The 18,174-nt window shown below is 35.2% G+C and overlaps 5 protein-coding genes across 7 annotated transcripts; 3 read left to right on the forward strand and 2 right to left on the reverse strand.

Moving 5' to 3' along the window:
• The first annotated feature begins 1,199 nt into the window (after window positions 1–1,199).
• LOC111207897 lies at window positions 1,200–6,810 on the forward strand. 3 transcript variants are annotated; one of them, XM_022706431.2, is made up of 17 exons: window positions 1,200–1,539; window positions 2,010–2,248; window positions 2,331–2,415; window positions 2,534–2,587; window positions 2,667–2,758; window positions 2,843–2,946; window positions 3,023–3,095; window positions 3,171–4,005; window positions 4,414–4,579; window positions 4,648–5,022; window positions 5,096–5,345; window positions 5,414–5,537; window positions 5,615–5,773; window positions 5,861–6,053; window positions 6,125–6,363; window positions 6,434–6,493; window positions 6,566–6,810. In XM_022706431.2, exons 2-17 carry the CDS (start codon window positions 2,079–2,081, stop codon window positions 6,674–6,676), a joined length of 3,090 nt encoding a protein of 1,029 aa, XP_022562152.1. In that variant the 5' UTR covers window positions 1,200–1,539; window positions 2,010–2,078; the 3' UTR covers window positions 6,677–6,810. The 3 variants fall into 3 exon arrangements, with proteins under 3 accessions (XP_022562152.1, XP_022562150.1, XP_022562151.1); XM_022706429.2 differs by having other exon boundaries at window positions 1,202–1,539; window positions 2,115–2,248; XM_022706430.2 differs by having other exon boundaries at window positions 1,208–1,539; window positions 2,115–2,248; window positions 4,417–4,579.
• A 128-nt stretch (window positions 6,811–6,938) lies between these two features.
• On the reverse strand, window positions 6,939–8,332 carry LOC111207898 (high mobility group B protein 4). The gene is made up of 8 exons (XM_022706432.2): window positions 8,219–8,332; window positions 8,083–8,139; window positions 7,924–8,010; window positions 7,800–7,857; window positions 7,669–7,713; window positions 7,494–7,574; window positions 7,302–7,388; window positions 6,939–7,184 (listed from the first exon to the last, which is right to left on the reverse strand). Exons 2-8 carry the CDS (start codon window positions 8,127–8,129, stop codon window positions 7,167–7,169), a joined length of 423 nt encoding a protein of 140 aa, XP_022562153.1. The 5' UTR covers window positions 8,130–8,139; window positions 8,219–8,332; the 3' UTR covers window positions 6,939–7,166.
• A 1,557-nt stretch (window positions 8,333–9,889) lies between these two features.
• Window positions 9,890–10,341, reverse strand: LOC111208239. Its single transcript, XM_022707169.2, has one exon. The coding sequence runs from the start codon at window positions 10,260–10,262 to the stop codon at window positions 10,071–10,073; it is 192 nt and encodes a 63-aa protein (XP_022562890.1). The 5' UTR covers window positions 10,263–10,341; the 3' UTR covers window positions 9,890–10,070.
• Window positions 10,342–12,324: 1,983 nt separating this feature from the next.
• On the forward strand, window positions 12,325–14,995 carry LOC106348148 (probable serine/threonine-protein kinase CST). The gene is made up of 6 exons (XM_013787819.3): window positions 12,325–12,645; window positions 12,734–13,104; window positions 13,673–13,808; window positions 13,908–14,041; window positions 14,151–14,274; window positions 14,361–14,995. Exons 1-6 carry the CDS (start codon window positions 12,579–12,581, stop codon window positions 14,834–14,836), a joined length of 1,308 nt encoding a protein of 435 aa, XP_013643273.2. The 5' UTR covers window positions 12,325–12,578; the 3' UTR covers window positions 14,837–14,995.
• A 387-nt stretch (window positions 14,996–15,382) lies between these two features.
• LOC111208336 (probable serine/threonine-protein kinase CST) lies at window positions 15,383–18,174 on the forward strand. Its single transcript, XM_022707395.2, has 6 exons — window positions 15,383–15,642; window positions 15,782–16,122; window positions 16,499–16,634; window positions 16,709–16,842; window positions 16,954–17,077; window positions 17,548–18,174. Exons 1-6 carry the CDS (start codon window positions 15,579–15,581, stop codon window positions 17,925–17,927), a joined length of 1,179 nt encoding a protein of 392 aa, XP_022563116.1. The 5' UTR covers window positions 15,383–15,578; the 3' UTR covers window positions 17,928–18,174.

Genomic DNA, 18,174 nt, shown 5'->3' on the forward strand with positions numbered 1-18,174 from the left:
AATGAGTTTAAAGAACATTGCCCCACATGTACTCCATCGCATGGATTAAGATTTCTGGACTATAATACAATGATTTCCAATAATATTGCAAATTTATGATAATATAAATGTAGATCTGAAAAAATAAACATTTTTTGTATATGTAAGTAAATTGATAATTTTTCAAGATTTTCAAGTATATATTAATCTAATATGGTAAGTGATTAGTTTACAAAAAAAAAATATGGTAAGTGATTTCACAATTATTGTATATATATATTTTTAATTATTGTAGTTTAATTGATTTATCTTCAATAAATATTTTATTAAATTATGTGATTATGGAACAATTTTAGTAGTATAACTAATTAACTACACCGCCCCCATATATAGAAATTTTGACTTCAAATGTAATAGTATCTTATATATTAAAACAGAAGTCACAACTTTGATTCATGTCTGATTTTTTTTTAAATGGATCTAATGGACCTATTCCTAAAAAGTCATGTTACATTTAATCTCTAATCTTATCATTTAAATTTTGGACATACCAGAAAATTTTATTAGGCTATTAATAATTGTATTTAAACAATAGATGATCCATTGGATTTATAGATAGTATAAATTAAATAGATATAATTTAATGTTGTAATAATAGACCTCTATATGTTAATTATTTAAATATTTGTCGATGTTAAATTTTAAAATTATGAAGATTTTTTTTTAAATAACAAAAATTTAACAATGATTAATCTTTACTACCTTAAACCAATGAAAACAAATTTTAAACTAGTTTATTTTAAAAATTAAATAAAAACTAAATGTTTAATTATTTACTTGATAATATAAATCTGTGAAGCGAAAAGTTTAATTTTTTAAAATTTTTTTAAATTTGTGAAATGTTACAATTTTTTTGAATATCACAATAAACAATATTTTACTAATCTTTATATATATAGTTACAATTTTAATAATGAAATAATAATCCGAAAATATATATATAGAAGAAGATACAAATACATGTGAAAGTTTGAAATAATTTATTCAATGAAAAAATATACCGTAAATTTATTATATTTTAAAAATTGATAGACATATATATATATTATAATATATACCAATTTAGAATGGAAAACAAAATGTTTATATAAAAATAAATGAAATCAAAAAACTGATCGACATCTGGTTAGTGTTACAAAAAGATGTAATAGTATTGATATCTTGATATGTTTCTGTATATGTTTGTTGTGAATATTTATTTTTGTGGGTCGCCGTCTATAAAAAACCGTCAAAGGAAACCGTTACTTCTCAATCTCAACACTACCCCATATTGTTTCTCTATTCTCTCATCTCTCTCCATCTCCTTCCCCTCTTCTCTCTCAATATATTGTTGAAACGAATCGAATGCTTTGTGATCTCTTGAAACTCTCTGATACATTTCAAGTTTGATCTTTCTCTAATTTTCATTTGATCACCTTCGGTAGTTTTTGAATTAGTTCACTGTAGGATCCATTTACAAAGATGTTCGTGAAGAAGCTGGTCGAGAAAGCAGGGAAGAAGGTACACACAAACTCCTCTTTTTTTTATCGAACTGTTCATCTTCTTCTGCAATTAGGCTTTCCCAGATTCAGTGTGAGAAGAAAAAGAAAAACAAATATCGAAATTGAAATTTACAGATATCGAAGTTAGATCGATTGTTAGAATAATATTTAATTTTAAAAAGAAGAATTTTCCTTGGCTACGTTATTATTACATATATTTGCTTTATGATGATTAAGTTCGTACTTGTGTCGGATTAGTAACACAGATCTTATTAACTTGTGAATGTGACTGTTACTCTGTGTCGGTTCTTGGTTAGCCCAGATGTTTAATCCAGTTTGACACTTTAGTTAAAGTAAAAACAATTATGACGTAAGATGTTTTTGTCGACACGCATGTTTCGTGTCCTAAATTTTTGAAAAGTCGCATTAAATGCGTATCCAATCTAGTTACTAACTATCTGTTGACTTTTGACTTATCCACACCATAAGAACCGAACCGGTATGTTTAGTGTCTCCCAACCGAACCGGACGGTTTAGCCAGAAAAACAGAACACAATCATGCAGCTTTTTACCATTCTGCCACCATTGTTGCAGCCTGGAGGAAGCTCATCGGAAGGGCTGAGAGCTAATGACGTTGAGCCACGTGTTGTATTACACTATGGAATCCCATCAGGAGCTCACTTGTTTGCTTATGATCCGGTTCAGAAGATCCTCGCAGTTTCCACCACGTAAGAGTTGTAAAGAAAGTTTATTTTTTCCAAATTGTTTCACTTTGTTGTGAGTTGTGACATATTGTTTTTGAATTCTCAGGGATGGTAGAATCAAGTTGTTTGGGAAAGATCAGACTCAGGCATTACTAGTGTCAGAAGAAGCATCCACAAGCAAGTTTACTGAGGTGCTGCTCACTTACATTATCTATGTGTTCTCTCTTCATAACAATAATGGTCGGTACTGAGATATAGCCCACCTTGATTACAATGACATAGCTTGACATATTACTTTTGATTCTCCAGTTTGTTCAGAACCAAGGACTTCTTCTCAATGTGAATTCCAAAAACCAGATTGAAGTAAGGCATTTTCTTGAATCACTCAAAGTAGTACTATAGTAGCATTTGAATTCTGGTCTGAAATCTAAAGTTCACTCAGGTTTGGGACTTGGAGAAGAAGCTTATGTCTCATGTTCATGTATTCAACGGAGAGATCACATCTCTCAGGGTTATGCAACATACACCTTACTTGTATGCTTTCATCCTCAACCTTCTTAACATACTTTCTTGATCAGTTCTGGATAATGAAAGCAAGTGTGTTTTTTGAACTTGCAGTTATGTTGGAGACTCTTCTGGTAATGTATCAGTGTTGAAGATCGATCAAGATTCTAGTCAAGTGATACAAATGGATTACACTATACCTTATCTAGCATCAAATGGTAATTAACCAAACATACCAAAAAAAAAAACAAAGGGTCTCTTTGGATTCTTGAAACATCTTCTTGTTTGTGTTAGGCTCTCCAGTTGAAGCTTCTGATGATACTTCAGTTGTGAGCATTCTACCACAGCCAACAGCTGAAACCAAAAGGTAACATATCAAACACAATCTCTTTAGTGAAAAAACAAAGAGAATCATTTACACTTTATCTCTCAATCTTTGAAGGATTCTACTAGTGTTTGGTAGTGGGTTTATAACGTTATGGGACATCAAAGAAAGCAAACCAGTTCTCAAAACAGGAGGAAAGCAGGAAGCAAAGAAAGCCACTTGTGCTTGTTGGGTTTGCCCTTCAGGAAGTAGAGTAGCCGTTGGATATAGCAACGCAGATATTCTAATATGGAGCATGACAGAGAGTTCTTCCATGGTCTGCAAGCTCAACCTCGGATACAAAGCCGAGAAAACACCGATAAATTCTCTAAAATGGGTCTACGCTGAAGGGAAAGCAAGCAGAGTTTACGTCACCGGATCATCCTCAAACTCCTTGCAAGTGGTTTTACTTAACGACCAAACCGAAGTTAAGATGGTTAAGCTGGGGCTTCATGTATCTGAGCCTTGCGTTGACATGGAGATGATCATAGCTGATGCTAAACAGGAGACTCTGCTTGTTCTTGGAAAGTCTGGACGTGTGTATGCCTACGATGATTACATGATTGAGAAGTATCTAATCCAATCTCAGTCCAAGTCACCTCCTTCTCTCTCTAAGGAGAGTGTTGTTAAGCTGCCGTTTTCAGATTCTTGCGGTGGTGTTACAGTAGGAAAGTTTCTTACAAACTCTTCACACTTGCTGAATCTCGCTGACGAGGATTATGCTCAGCTGGCGAAAGATACTGCACCGTTTCTTCCTTCTCAGATAGTTTCAAAGGAAGCTTCTCGTTCTGCTCATTTTCCTGGTTTCACCAAAGTTAAGAATGTTTACATCACGGGACATAGTGATGGAAGCATTGGTGTATGGGACATGTCCTGCCCTTTTCTCATTCCTGTCTTGTTCCTGAAAGAACAGGTAAATTTTCATAGACTCTTGTGTTCATGGTTCATAAAAAATTGGTGCGGCGCCTAGGTGGCAAATCAGTCCTAGCCGAAACGATTCTCTAAAAATCCTATATATACGGTTCAAATCGGTCTAAACCATTTTAAATTGGTTTAAACTAAATAATAATGTTAGTATTAATCTACAATTTTGTCTAATTTCTTTTGTTTTGTATATCTAATTTTGATAATTCATCCAAAAAAAAAATATAATTAAACCCAAAAACTAAAATATTTTTTGTATAAATGAAAATATATAAAATAAATCAATAATTGGTTAATGTTTAGGCCCTCATAATCCGACTAGTTCCTAATCTTCTACAAAGCTAGTTACAGTCTAGTGACTCTCAATGTACTTCTGTCTCTGATGTGAGTTGCTTAGCAGGCTGATCAAGATATATCATCACGTGGAACTGCTGCATTAACAGCTTTGCATTTCGACAGCAACTCAAGGCTTCTTGTCTCTGGTGATCAGAACGGAATGGTTCGCCTTTATAGGTTCAAACCTGAGCCATACCTAATAGAGAACAGTTTCATCCCTTTCCAAGGTATGTTAGAAGTTAGCTTTACTATCTTGTGTTGTGTCTTCATATATTGATACTCTTTTGTGTTGCAGGAAGCTCAAAGAAAGGGAATAACCATATTGTTCATAGTGTCAAGCACATAAAGCTCACTGGTTCCATAACATGTATTCAGAAAAGCCAAAACTCAAAACATCTCGGTATTGGATCAGATCAAGGACATGTTTCTCTGGTTGACGTTGAGGAAGCTACTGTGTTATACACAAAACACATTGCTAGTGAGATATGTCCAGGGATCACCTCCTTGCAATTTGAGAGTTGCAGTGTGCAAGGATTCGAGAAGAATGTGTTGGTGGTTGCTATGAGGGACTCGTCTGTTTTTGCTTTGGATAGTGATACAGGAAACATGATTGGAACAAACATGGTTAAGCCTAAAAAGCCATTCAAGGCTCTGTTCATGCAGATTCTAGGTAGATTATCACCTCCTTTTTAAGTTAGTAAACAAAAAAAATCGAGATCTTAAATGATTCTTATTAAATGCAGATGGAAAACAAGACTCTTCAGGAAATGGAGAGAGCATAGTTGAGGATGTTTCGACAAGGCAGCCTTCGGTTTTGCTTTGTTCTGAGAAAGCTATATACATCTACCCATTGTCTCAAGTTGTCCAGGGAGTGAAGAAGGTTCTTCACAAGAAAAAGTTTAGTTCTCCATCCATTTGCTCAGCTTCTACCTTCTATGGAACCTCTGGTGTTGGTCTTACACTTGTCTTCTCTGATGGAACTGTTGAGATAAGGTGAAAACGCTTCTGTCTTTTATGTCTTTATTCATATTCAAGGTCACTGATGCTTTGAATTGGGTCAGGTCTTTGCCAGAACTATCGCTGCTAAAACAAATTTCCATTAGAGGCTTCACATACTCTCCACCAAAACAAAACTCACTACCAGAGATTACCATATCTGCTTCATGGCATGGAGATCTAGTCATGGTACCCTTCAGAACACACACACTCTTTGCAAGTTACTAGTAGTAAGTACTCAAGTTGGATCTTCTTTCTTGATGCAGGTGAATGGAGACGCTGAACTTATTGTCAGCTCAGTCTTACCTCAGAAGGAAACATTTAGGCTTGTGGAATCTTTGAGCAGAGTTTACAAGAAAGATAATGCGGTTTGTCAGGATGGAACCACTGCATCAGCGGTTGCTTCATCTCCAAAAGAAAAGAAGGTGAAGCAACATTGAACTCTACAGCTATCTTTAAACACACAAATGCGTAAGCTACTAATCCATGTTGTATTATGTGGTATGTTACAGGGCATGTTTGGTTCTGTCTTCAAGACTAAACCCAAGCGTGCAGCTGATACAGAAACAACAGAAAGTACCAAGGAAACTATTGAGGAGCTTTCTAAAATCTTCACCACAGCTAATTTCCCATGGAACAACAATGTTGAGCGTAGTAGAGAGAGCAATACAGTTACTAGAGTTGACGATGAGGAGTTGGATATAGGTACGGTCTAACATATCTTTAGTGATGTAATAATTAAGTCTGTGTATGTTTCTGAATCTTCTTGTTTGTAGATGACATTGATATCGAGGATGATGATGATCATCATCAGCAGCCTAAAGAACAAGGGATATTGTCAGGGATTAGTAAGCAGAAGCTGGCGAGTAAGTTTACGAGCTTCAAAGGTAAGCTGAAGCAGATGACGGCTAAGAATGAGAAGACTGTTATGAGCAATGAAGAGAAACATGAGGAGAAGAGTGGCGCATCAGTCGACCAGATCAAGAAGAAGTACGGTTTTGCTTCTTCGTCCGAGGTAAGCATCTCTATTAGCCTTCTAGATAAAGTTATGTAGCTTGGCTCAGCGGTTTTATATTCCGGTGCAGGAAATGGGTGCTGCCAAAATGGCTCAGAGCAAACTTCAAGACAACCTGAAGAAGCTACAGGTACTTGATATCAGATTCCACATAGTCTTTGATTGTTTCGTAGACTTAACAGCCGTTTTGTAATCTATGCAGGGAATCAGCTTGAAGACGACTGAGATGGAAGATACTGCGAAGTCTTTCTCCTCTACGGCTAAAGAACTGTTAAATGCTGTGGAGTTCAACAAACAAAGCTCAAAATCTTAGCACTCTCTTTTTCTCTTGTTCTATTCATATTTGTTTAAAACTATGTGACAAGTACCATTTGTTTGACTATATTTATTGATGTAGATAGCTTCTCTAAAGTTTTATACTACACCTGCAAGGAGTTTTTAAGCTTTCTTTTAATAATAAATTGAGAAAAATGTATAAACCAAAATTCAACCTGTAATCCCACAAAAATGACTTGTTTGTAGAAAGGTGTATTCGACTTGAGAACAGGATGTAGTAGAAGATAAAATTAGAGGCATGCAAAGCAAACACATGGATACCATCTCATAAAACTAGAAACGAAGTTCAAAGCTAAATCCAAAGTTATCATGAGGAAGTTGGAAGTAGAGAGATGTGAATTAATCCCAGTTAAAACATAAAAGGGGGGGGAAGACATAACAACTTTCTCCCTAAAACTAGTAAAGCTAACACATAACAGAAGAGAAGATACTTCAATTAAACAAACTGCTGCTGCTGATCCATCATTTTAATCATCATCTTCCTCCTGTGAAACACCAGATCAAATAAGTGTTAAAACTAGATATAGTAGTAGCAACAGTTAACAAATGCACACACAGTAGAGGAGAGACTTTTTTAATCAAAAACTAGTACAAGCACAAACCTCATCACTTGCAGCATCTTCCTCGTCGTTGACCTCAGACTTGGACTTGTCAGAGTCATCATCTCCAGCTGTACTCGTTCCATTAGCCTGCAAAATTTAAAAAAAAAAACATTTCGAGATTACATTTGTAGTCTAACAGTAGAAGAAAGAAAATGACAAAAAAAAAAAAAGAAAAAAGAGAGTAAAATATACCAATTTCATGTTGTATTTTTGCATAGTCTTGGCGTATTCAGTCTTCTTGGTCTCAGCCTTGGCTACATAAGGAGCTTTATCCTGTTTCATTCCAATTTTGAAATTTAAAAAAAAAAAAAAAAAACAGATCTAAAGATTTCAATTGAAATTCGATTCGATAAACAACGAGACTCACTTCAGCAGTCATTGATTTCCATTTGGCTCCAGCAGCTTTACCAACCTAAAATGATTCAAAAAAAAAACTAAGTAAGAATCATATGGTAAAAGTAGTGATTGTAGATCTCCAGATTAAGCACTACTACTTACAGCTCCAACGGATTTGTTGTCAGGGTTAGCTAGATTGAACTCCTTTCGGAATCCCTCCCTGAATCGAATTAATTAGCAAAACCTCCCTAATCAATCGCGAGAATCAATTGCGAGAGAGACTTACAGGAAGACGAAGAAAGCACTTGGAGGCCTCTTAGGCTTGTTCGGATCCTTCACTTTCTTCCCTGCTTTCTTCCCTCTCGTCTTCAATCTGTGTGACAAATCCAATTCGAATCAACCAAAATGCGGAAACAAACAAACAGCATCTCAGATTCGCTGATACCTCTCGTCAGTGCTCTTCGCTTGCGCTTTGCTTTCACCACCTTTCATCTCTCGAGATCTGCGATAGAGTACAAAAATGAGAAGACGAAGAGTGGACTCGGACTTGACTCAGAGAGAGAGAGAGAGCTTTTTTTTACCTGTGAACGAACGTTTGGGGTTTTTTTTGTTTGTTTGTTTGACGGATTCAGATCTCTCTTTTTTTTTTTTTCCTTCGCAAATCTGATGTGTTGTATTTAAATCAATTCCAGATTTTTATTTTTAAAAATACTATATTTAGTGATGTGGCGAGATTTGCCAGGTAAGATACTGTACTTTGGATCTTGACCGTCCATCTGACTACGTTTCGTAATCTGATTTCATTTTCTTTGCGCCACGCAAATAACAATTGGCGCCAATTATTTATTTTTTAGCGGAATGAGTTTTTTTTTTCATAAATAAATATTCTTGCTACCCACCATTTGCATTTAATATATTAATTAATAATTGATGACTCACTCGTATTTTCACATACCATCTTAATCATTGATTATGCCAGATGACCGTTTTGGGAGATTTCTCCCAAAATATCTATGCACTCGATAGTAACCGCTGGAATAGACGTCTATATTAATGTTAAAATCACTGTGATATACTTTTAAGCGATAGTTAGATATAACTAAAAATATAATTGTTATCAGCCGCAAAGCCAGTGATTTTTTATAATATGTTCACCAATATTAAAGTTTAATATATGGTATTTCCAAGTTTGAGAAGAAGCTTTGGAAAATATTTTTTTTTATATTTCGCTTATCACGTTGTAGTAGTTTAAGGGTTTGGGATTTAACACATAAAATCGGAAAAATGTAGATCAATAACATATTTTAAGCAAAACAATAACTGTGTGAAATAAAAAAAAAGTATAGCTCCTTTAATTTAGAAAACATAGTTGCATAATAAAAGAAATTGAAAGTTATTTGACCTTCTAAATTGTAAAGGTTTTTCCAAATGCGACCAACACGTGAGACTTGCTGGTGGTTCGTTCTTGGAAGTTTCTTCTCATCTTCAAGGTCGTCTAATGCAGAGCTCTCATGGCGGCGAAGGTGGTGACACTCACATGCTTATGTTGCTTGCTTGAGAAAACTAATACACTAAACCGAAACGATTTACACTGATTCAGTCTTCTCGAAACAGAGATCACCTCATCGAGCAGTAACAAAACTGAGTACGACACATTTATCTATAAATAGATTTTCAACGTCTTCTTTCAGCAATTCGAGGCGGTTCTCAAGAACGTGAGTGCTCTTCTAAATGCATGAAAGCAGATATGGAGAAAATGGTTCTTTCATTAACACTTGGCATCGTACTAAAGTTTCATTGCTTTGTCGTCTCTACGGATCTGTCAACTTAATGGATCAGATGGGTTACCATTTTTAAAAGAAACGTATAGAGGAATAAGAAGAAATCTTTATTGATGCTATGATTATATTGAGAGGATTGATAAATCAACTAATCGAACTTGAAGTTGAAGCTTTATCGCGTAAAAGTGTTCGTCGGAAAAAAGTATATATGGTATGAAGTTCTTTTAAATGAATGTTAGTGTGAACGCATTAAATTCATAATTTTGGTGAAAAACGTTCTCTGCGTGACACCTAAGCGTTTTATTAAATAAAAACTTCTCGTGAAACCACGTCACCACGTCACATTTTTTCCCAATAAACTTTTAAGGTAAGTTTTAAAATTGCTTATACTTTCGTATACAGGGAATGAACACTCACACTTACACTCACTCCTCCTGATGTTGATTAATAAGAAATACTATTGTTTTCTCATTTCTGTAAACGTTTAAACTTTTATTTTGCCTGAATACGACAAATATATATATGTTTTTATCAAATATAACTGGTAGATCTATTACAATTTATACATATTATCAAACAAACAAGGGGAACAAAAGAAAACAGAGCCTTGCAAAATATATCAAGGTCTCGGGCTTCATCTTATCTTCTTCTCTTACAAACGTGAAAGATTCGAACCTACTGGAAAATAAGTCACTATGATCGGAGCTCTCGAAGTATCATCAGCTTTTCTTTTTGGTTTCTCCAGAGACATGACTTTCGAGTTACTAGTACTACCATCGTCTGAGCTAATCCTTGAGCTGGATTTTGGAATGAAGCAACCAAAGAAGGACGCGAAGAGAGACATGATCTGAGTTTATAAGAAAACGTGTGTAGAGTCTTTAGAAGATGGCTGATGTTGTTTATGTTTGGTTTCAGGTTACTGAAGGAGAAGGTTATGTTATGTATTTATACCACAAAACCAGCTACGAATATTCCTGGACACGTTTCTTGGATGTGACCTCTATTATCTTGCTAGCCAAGCTTTGCCCTTTCCTCAAGTACATTTGACTATTCATACATACTAGTGGCCGAAGTGGACAAAAATAGTGATATTCTCTTCTTCTTTTTTTGAAACTCTATGATTTAAGTTAGAGGCCATTGTCTTCATATCAATATCCCATCACGTTTTCTGAAAATAATATCTCGACTCTATATTAATTTGGGCCCATAAACTATATAAAAACAAAATTAAATCAAACCCAGAATGCAACCCATTAATAATTGTTTTTTCATTAAAAATATATTGAGCCCGGCCTAGCAAAGTCATATCAACCGTAAAACATAAAACTAGCGCAGCGCACGACTTTAAAGAAGGAAACCAATAGATTCGGAGGACTTCAAAGAAGGACATATAATTTCTAAGGACAGAGAATTTCCAGAGCCAAGAAGAACAAGAATCTCTGATATCCTTCTCTTCCACTTAAATATTCTAGGTCTTTTTTTCTTAAAGGAGATTCTAGGTCTTTTAGTAGAAACATCAAACATAAAGTTATTTAGGACTTCTGCGAAGTCTTTTGGTATCTAGAAATGTTAGTCACAAAGGCTAACAGCCTAACAGATTCTAAGTCATGTTGGTTTTGAGTACTTTTTGTTTTGGTATCATGACTTTTTGTGATGGGAAGCCGGAAATAATTCTTCTTTTTGGGATAGTGCAGTTAGGTAGAAGATCGAATTCATTTCAAAAGCTTGGTTTCTTAAGTGATCTAGATCAATCTGTAGTCAAGATTCAAAACTTTCAAATGTGTGATGATAATTTAGTTAATGCAACTAGCTAGTGTATTTGTGTGATTGAGTGGTCCTATTTGTTAGCTCGTGCTTTGAAAATCTACACCGGCACAACAAAGACCAGATTAAATTAAGGGACGTGTAGCGTATAATGAGGTTCCAAACTTGATAGACCACTTCAAGTGTGTATGTATGTGCGAGTGTCCGTTTACAATGACGAAAACATGTCTTTGTTAAATTTCTCTCCATTTGGACCAAAATTTAGTTTTCACCTAACCTGGGAAAAAAAAAAATTCAATGTTTTTCATAATTTTTTTTGTTTAATATTGAAACGTTCTGAGCAATTTACAAAAATGCAAATCTATTTTATCCAAAGCAAATAAAATTGAAATTTAATGTCAATTGTTATTCCATATGAAAGCAAATCTCTATGAAATTACTATATGAAAAGTTTATGATCATTTGAATATGTTTTAGTTTTATTGTGATAAAAGCAAAAAGGCTAACATATGACAAAATTCTTATCTTTATAGAAACTTGTTTAAGAATAATAGATACCGAATGATTACTAAGGTTTGTGGAAAATAAATGAATAAATTTCACAAAGACACTTTTAAGCATTTACAAAGAAACGACCTTTTTACTTTATAAAGGTCCATTTCACATCACTGTACATAGTATATAGAGTATTTTATTCTGTATATTCGATTATATATGTAATAACTGAAAATAGCTTATGTCACCGTGTTCGTAGATCAAATGGTTAGGAGATCATTCAAGGGGAATAGTACTGAGCGTTACAAGACCATTAAACGAAAAACCTAATCCAGAGTTCTTGGTTATTTATATAGTTTTATAAATCGAATTTTTTCATCCTGTTTTTCTTCTTTTTTCTAAATGACCAAACTATTGCTATGATGTGAACATGAGTTCTAAAAATGTGGAAGACAGTGAAACTATTTATAAATTTCCGAAGTAAAACAAAGTTCTAACAACTTTTTTTCCAGTTCACACGTTCATATTGAAAATAATCTGGCTAGGATATTACTTGGTCGATCTTCTTGGCATTTTCTTATATAATTTTAATTTATTTTTATTCAAATAGAAAATGCATAAAATTGACAAATAAGACCATAGCATGGAAAATGTCATATTAAAGAATGGCGGGTTCCTCAGACCTTCTCTCCTTCCACAATCTAAAAGAAGAACTCTAATCTTCTTATATATCCCCTCAAACTTCCTTCCCTTTTTTTGTTTGGTTTCACCTTAATCAAGATTACATTACAAAACTTATTTAAGCAATTCGAAACTCAAACAATGAATGCTTCATAGATACTTGATCATCCACTAGCTCTTGTCAGAAACAAGACATAGAAAGTAGAAGACAACTGATCAAATGGGCCATTGCATTTCATCCCTCTTCTCTTCCTCTCCTTCCAAAACAGGTCTCCACCATAGTCATGGTAATTAATTACTAATCTCTAATCATAAAACTCTTCTGCATGTTCTTGTTTATTTTTAATCTGTTTGTCCTTGTGAATGATTAATCAGCCTCGACGAACAACCACAGTAACGGAACAGAGTTTTCGTCGTCAACAACCACCACCGCCGCAACGTCCAACAGCAGCGCCGGACGACGGAGCCAATTCTCCGAGGCCATAAGCGAGAGCTCCGGTGGGATTATAACTGATTCCGGTCAACTACTGGAATCACCAAATCTCAAGGTCTACACCTTTCTTGAACTATCGACGGCGACCAAGAACTTCAGACCGGACTCGATGTTGGGTCAAGGAGGTTTCGGGAAGGTTTACAGAGGTTGGATCGATGCCAAGACTCTTCTTCCTTCAAAAGCCGCCTCCGGTATGATCGTCGCCGTCAAAAGATTGAACTCCGAGAGCGTTCAGGGTTATTCAGAGTGGCGCGTAAGATCTAAACTCTCTTAATTTCAACTAAAAACATAATTATTTTTAGATTTTGATTACTTCTTTGATGGGAAAACATACAAAGAAACCAATAATTACGTTATTCGATCTAACGAGTTGACTATTCTAATCCGGAAACGACCAAGACTTTCTGTTGCAAGTCTTGCACAATGGTTTAAAGAAATATTAGATAATAATAATATAGAACATGTTTGTACTAAGATTTAGGAGATAAATAGTTTTAAACTCAGGCGGCTATAAGTCTTAAAGTTATTTATCAATTGTCTAACACTGACAACAAATTCGCTTTATGATTGTTACTGCTGGACTTCGTCTATAATATCATTAGCTATTATAATTTCATTAAAGTAATACTGGTAAGAGTCAGAGAAATTATAAGTTCTTCTATTTATTTTTTATAAAATTTTCTTTAGCACGGTCAGTTTAGATATATTTTGGAGTTCAAGATCTTTTAGCTGGTTTATTGTATATTTTGACGGAACTATATTAGTCTTTAAGTTAATTAAGCTAAATGAGATTTTGTGGGTTTTGTTTTTTTTTATGACAGTCAGAGATTAACTTCTTGGGGACGCTTTCACATCCAAATCTGGTGAAGTTATTAGGATACTGCCGTGAAGACAAGGAGCTTCTCCTTGTCTACGAGTTCATGCCCAAAGGAAGCCTTGAGAATCACCTTTTCAGACGTAATTAAGATCTTTAAAATCCACAAAACACCATCCAATCGTTGTCACTATGATTGTTTCGTTTTTTTATTTACTCTGCATGATCTTCATTTGATTCAGGGGGCGAGCCTTTTCCTTGGGACCTAAGGATCAAGATTGTGATTGGTGCAGCTCGTGGTCTTGCGTTTCTACACGGCTTGCCAAGAGAAGTCATATATAGAGACTTCAAAGCCTCCAATATTCTTCTCGATTCCGTTAGTCTAATTAAAACATCCATTATATGATAGTCATGTCAATTAGTAGAATATTTAATCGTTTGCCTTGGCTAATGATATTTTGTTTTGAAATTGTTAATCTGCGCAGAACTATGATGCAAGGCTTTCAGATTTCGGTTTAGCAAAGTTAGGACCATCACCAGAGAAGTCACACGTCACAACTAGGATCATGGGCACGTATGGTTACGCTGCTCCTGAATATATGGCAACAGGTACACTTAGAAAACATAGTTTATTTTATAATTTGAATAGTCAGATTGCAGTTGATAAAGGTTTAGGTTATTTTCTTCATCCTCAGGACATTTATACGTCAAGAGTGACGTCTATGCGTTCGGTGTAGTACTATTAGAAATAATGACCGGACTAAGGGCACACAATACAAAACGGCCCAACGGACAAGAGAGTCTAGTCGACTGGTTAAGACCAGATTTGTTAAGCAAACACGGAGTGAAACATATAATGGACGAAGGAATCAAAGGTCAATACTCATCCAAAGTCGCAGCAGAAATGGCACGCATCACACTCTCTTGCATCGAGCTAGACCCAAAAAAACGACCACCCATGAAGGAAGTAGTCGACGTACTCGAAAACATCCAACGCATTAATGTTGTTCCAGACCGTTCTTCCACTAAACCTGCTGTTGCTAGCTCTTCTCGTTCCTCGCCACATCACTATCAGTATGGATATCGAGCTGGTGCGGCTGGGGCTGAACGGAGGAAGTCGCCAAGGCCGTCGCCTGGAAGGGTTGGAGTACAGAAAGAAATGGCTGCTTGATGTTATTTATTTATCGGCCATACTGATACGATATGGTTTCAGTCTTTTTGATTCTATTCTATTCTATTTTTTAAACTCTATTCTATTTTGAAATCAGAGTAACTAAAATTTATTTGGGACCATATTATTGGAGTGTATAGAATAACGTTTTCTTGTGTTGTTGTTTGAGATACTAGAGAGTTGCTCAACCGTTGCAAGATGGAAAGTATGTGAAATTTAATCAAATATCATGTTAGTACATTGTTTTATTAAAATGCACATTATCACAGTATATTATATCAATAGCACGTTCGTTTTGGATTTATAGTAACCGAATTATTATTATGAGTCTATGATGTGCACATGAGTTCAGAGAGACATGAAATAAAACTATAAACAATAACAATATTTCCAAACTAAAACAAAATTATCAACTATATTTTCAAATCACACGATGATAGAGTCAAAAGCTTTGGCATTTTCTTGGCATTTTCGTATGATATTTTCTCGTGGAATATCAAAAAGACTTGCATTAAATGACAAATTAGACCAAAACATTGAAATGGTCAAATAGATAGTGGTGTGGGTTCTTTCCTTTAATAATTTGACTTTTTAGTTACCCCCTTCCTCACTCTCAATCTTCTTATATCCCCCCCCAAGTTCCCGTAATTTTCTTTTTCCATGACAAAAATTATATTACTACTTGATCATCCCTTGCTCGTCTGAATCCGTAAACAAGAAAAACAAGAAGAAGAGTAGTGAAATGGGTCTTTGTAATTCATCCCTTTCCTCTTCCTCACCGTCCAAAACAGGTCTTCAGAGTCATGGTAATCAATCTCTTTGACTCCAAATGCATAAGGTTCTTGTTTTTGTCTCTAGCTACGTCATGACGAGATTTTCTTGGCAAAAGTTTTCGAACATCACACTTACTGATCTCTCTCTTGCCTTTGTGATATGGTTACTCAGCCTCGACGAACAACCACAGCAATGGAACAAACAACAGCGTCGGAGGAGGAAGCCAATTCGTGGAGGCTTCGAGCGAGAGTTCCGGTGTGTTTATGAGTGATTCAGGGCAGGTATTGGAATCGCCAAATCTCAGAGTCTACAGCTTTCTGGAACTCAAGACGGCGACCAAGGGTTTCAAACAGGATTTGATGTTGGGTGAAGGAGGTTTTGGTAAAGTTTACAGAGGTTGGATCCATGCCGAGAGGCCCGAGACTCTTGCTCCTTCTAAAGGCGGCTCCGGTATGACCGTCGCCGTCAAAAGATTGAGCTCCGAGAGTGTGCAAGGCTTTGAAGAGTGGCGAGTAAGTCAACAAACGACCTTAATTATTTTGCGATATTTGTTTCTTCATTGACGTAGTGGTTACGAAATTTCAACAAGCACCATTAATTATTTGACTATTCCAAACAACAGACGACCTTGACTTTTTACTGCACTCTTGCATACTGATTAAAAGAAATACTATCAAATTATACTATAATAAATAAACATTTTAATACATCGTTTAGGAAATACTACAACAGTAATAAAAATTCAGGCATTTATTCAAAGGATTATGTTACCTACCAGTTGTTTAATACCCAATTAGAAATGGTTTATTGTATCTTTTGAAGAAAACAAAATTTTGTCTTCAAGTTACAGAGCTAAATTTTAGAATTTGTGGTTTTGATTCTGGACAGACAGCAGTTAACTTCTTGGGTGTGCTTTCACACCCGAATCTGGTGACGTTACTAGGATACTGCCGTGAAGACAAAGAGCACCTGCTTGTCTACGAGTTCATGCCCAAAGGAAGCCTTGAGTATCATCTTTTTCAACGTAATGAAGATTTTTTTAACTGTTCATTGTTATATATCAAAGACTGATTCATAAAAACTTCGATTTGGTTTCAGGAAAGGAGTCTTTTCCTTGGGATCTAAGGATCAAGATTATGATCGGTGCAGCACGTGGCCTTGCATATCTTCACGGCTTACAAAGACAAGTCATCTACAGAGACTTCAAACCTTCTCAAATACTGCTCGATTCCGTTAGTCTAATTAAATTATCATTATATGATAGTCGCGTTAATTAAAAGAGAATCTGTACTTTTTTTTTGTTTTCTTAATGATATTTTATCGTTTGATATATATCCGCGCAGAATTATGAAGCAAAGATTTCAGGTTTTGGACTAGCAAAGTTAGGACCATCACAAGGGAATTCACACGTTTCGACTAGGATCATGGGAACATTTGGCTACGCTGCTCCTGAATATTTGGCAACAGGTACATAAATAAGGAAAAACATAAACTGTAATCATTCCGTTTCAAAAAGATACATATTTTAGATTTTTCACACATATTAAGAAAATACATTAAAACTTGATCGTAAATGCATTGTTTTTTGTGAATAACAATTTCCCATAATTTTTAGCCAATAAAAATCCAATAAACATCATTAATTTTTTTAAAAATTATAATTTTTCATTAAATAATACATTGAAAAGGTAAAAAAATATTTTTTTGAAACAATTTTTTTTTTTCTAAAACGTGGATCTTTCTGAAACGGAGGGAGTAGTTCGTTAGTAATTGTCACTGATTTACTATAATAAACAGTTATGGACTTTGACAAAACCTTAGATTTTACGTTGTCAAGTACTAGTCTCTTCTACCTCGCTGATATTAATCATTCAAGATTTTTTTTTTGATGACTAAATAATAAACTCACCGGTTGGTTTATTTTTCTTCACTTTCAGGCCATTTATACGTTAAAAGTGATGTATACGCCTTTGGTGTGGTCTTACTGGAAGTACTGACCGGACTAAGAGCGTGTGACCCAAAACGGCCTCGCGGACAAGAGAGTCTACTCGACTGGTTAAGACCTAAACTCTCAAGCAAACACAAAGTGAAACAAATAATAGACAAAGGAATCAAAGGTCAATACTCATCCAAGGTGGTGACCGAATTGGGACGTATAACACTCTCTTGTACCGAACCAGACCCGAAAAACCGACCTCACATGAAAGAAGTACTGGACGTACTCGAAAACATCCAGTGCATTAACGTCGTCCCAGGCCGTTCTTCCACTAATTCGGCCGGTGCTAGTTCTTCTTATTCCTCCCCACGTCACTATTAGTATTGGTATCGAGTTCGCGCAGCCGGAGCTGAACGTCAGCGTAGACGGTCTGGAATAAAGAAATAAAATGGTTGTATGATGATCATGATGTTGTTTTTTTCAACGCACAATAAGGTTTTAGAGTCTCTTTGGTTTGTGTTACAAAAAAAAAAAAGAGTCTTTGGTTTTATGTTTTAAGATGAGAGTAACTATAATGTGTTTGGCGAACATATTATTTGTGTTTTGTGTACAATAGGGTTGAATTCTT

Source organism: Brassica napus, chromosome C7, assembly GCF_020379485.1.
Source record: "Brassica napus cultivar Da-Ae chromosome C7, Da-Ae, whole genome shotgun sequence".
Taxonomy (NCBI): Eukaryota; Viridiplantae; Streptophyta; class Magnoliopsida; order Brassicales; family Brassicaceae; genus Brassica; species Brassica napus.

What these genes read in the sequence shown, in the direction of transcription:
- LOC111208239 (XM_022707169.2), bottom strand. Translation starts at nt 10,262, where the DNA reads ATGTCTCTCTTCGCGTCCTTCTTTGGTTGCTTCATTCCAAAATCCAGC.
- LOC111207898 (XM_022706432.2), bottom strand. Translation starts at nt 8,129, where the DNA reads ATGAAAGGTGGTGAAAGCAAAGCGCAAGCGAAGAGCACTGACGAGAG. An exon ending in GCGAAGAGCACTGACGAGAG is followed by an intron (nt 8,011 to 8,082) that starts GTATCAGCGAAT and finishes TTTGTCACACAG; the next exon opens with ATTGAAGACGAGAGGGAAGA. An exon ending in GGAAATCAATGACTGCTGAA is followed by an intron (nt 7,575 to 7,668) that starts GTGAGTCTCGTT and finishes GGAATGAAACAG; the next exon opens with GATAAAGCTCCTTATGTAGC.
- LOC111208336 (XM_022707395.2), top strand. Translation starts at nt 15,579, where the DNA reads ATGGGTCTTTGTAATTCATCCCTTTCCTCTTCCTCACCGTCCAAAACA. An exon ending in AACAGGTCTTCAGAGTCATG is followed by an intron (nt 15,643 to 15,781) that starts GTAATCAATCTC and finishes ATGGTTACTCAG; the next exon opens with CCTCGACGAACAACCACAGC. An exon ending in AAGGCTTTGAAGAGTGGCGA is followed by an intron (nt 16,123 to 16,498) that starts GTAAGTCAACAA and finishes GATTCTGGACAG; the next exon opens with ACAGCAGTTAACTTCTTGGG.
- LOC111207897 (XM_022706429.2), top strand. Translation starts at nt 1,501, where the DNA reads ATGTTCGTGAAGAAGCTGGTCGAGAAAGCAGGGAAGAAG. An exon ending in GTTTTGCTTCTTCGTCCGAG is followed by an intron (nt 6,364 to 6,433) that starts GTAAGCATCTCT and finishes ATTCCGGTGCAG; the next exon opens with GAAATGGGTGCTGCCAAAAT. An exon ending in ACAACCTGAAGAAGCTACAG is followed by an intron (nt 6,494 to 6,565) that starts GTACTTGATATC and finishes TAATCTATGCAG; the next exon opens with GGAATCAGCTTGAAGACGAC.
- LOC106348148 (XM_013787819.3), top strand. Translation starts at nt 12,579, where the DNA reads ATGGGCCATTGCATTTCATCCCTCTTCTCTTCCTCTCCTTCCAAAACA. An exon ending in AGGTCTCCACCATAGTCATG is followed by an intron (nt 12,646 to 12,733) that starts GTAATTAATTAC and finishes ATGATTAATCAG; the next exon opens with CCTCGACGAACAACCACAGT. An exon ending in TGAGAATCACCTTTTCAGAC is followed by an intron (nt 13,809 to 13,907) that starts GTAATTAAGATC and finishes CATTTGATTCAG; the next exon opens with GGGGCGAGCCTTTTCCTTGG.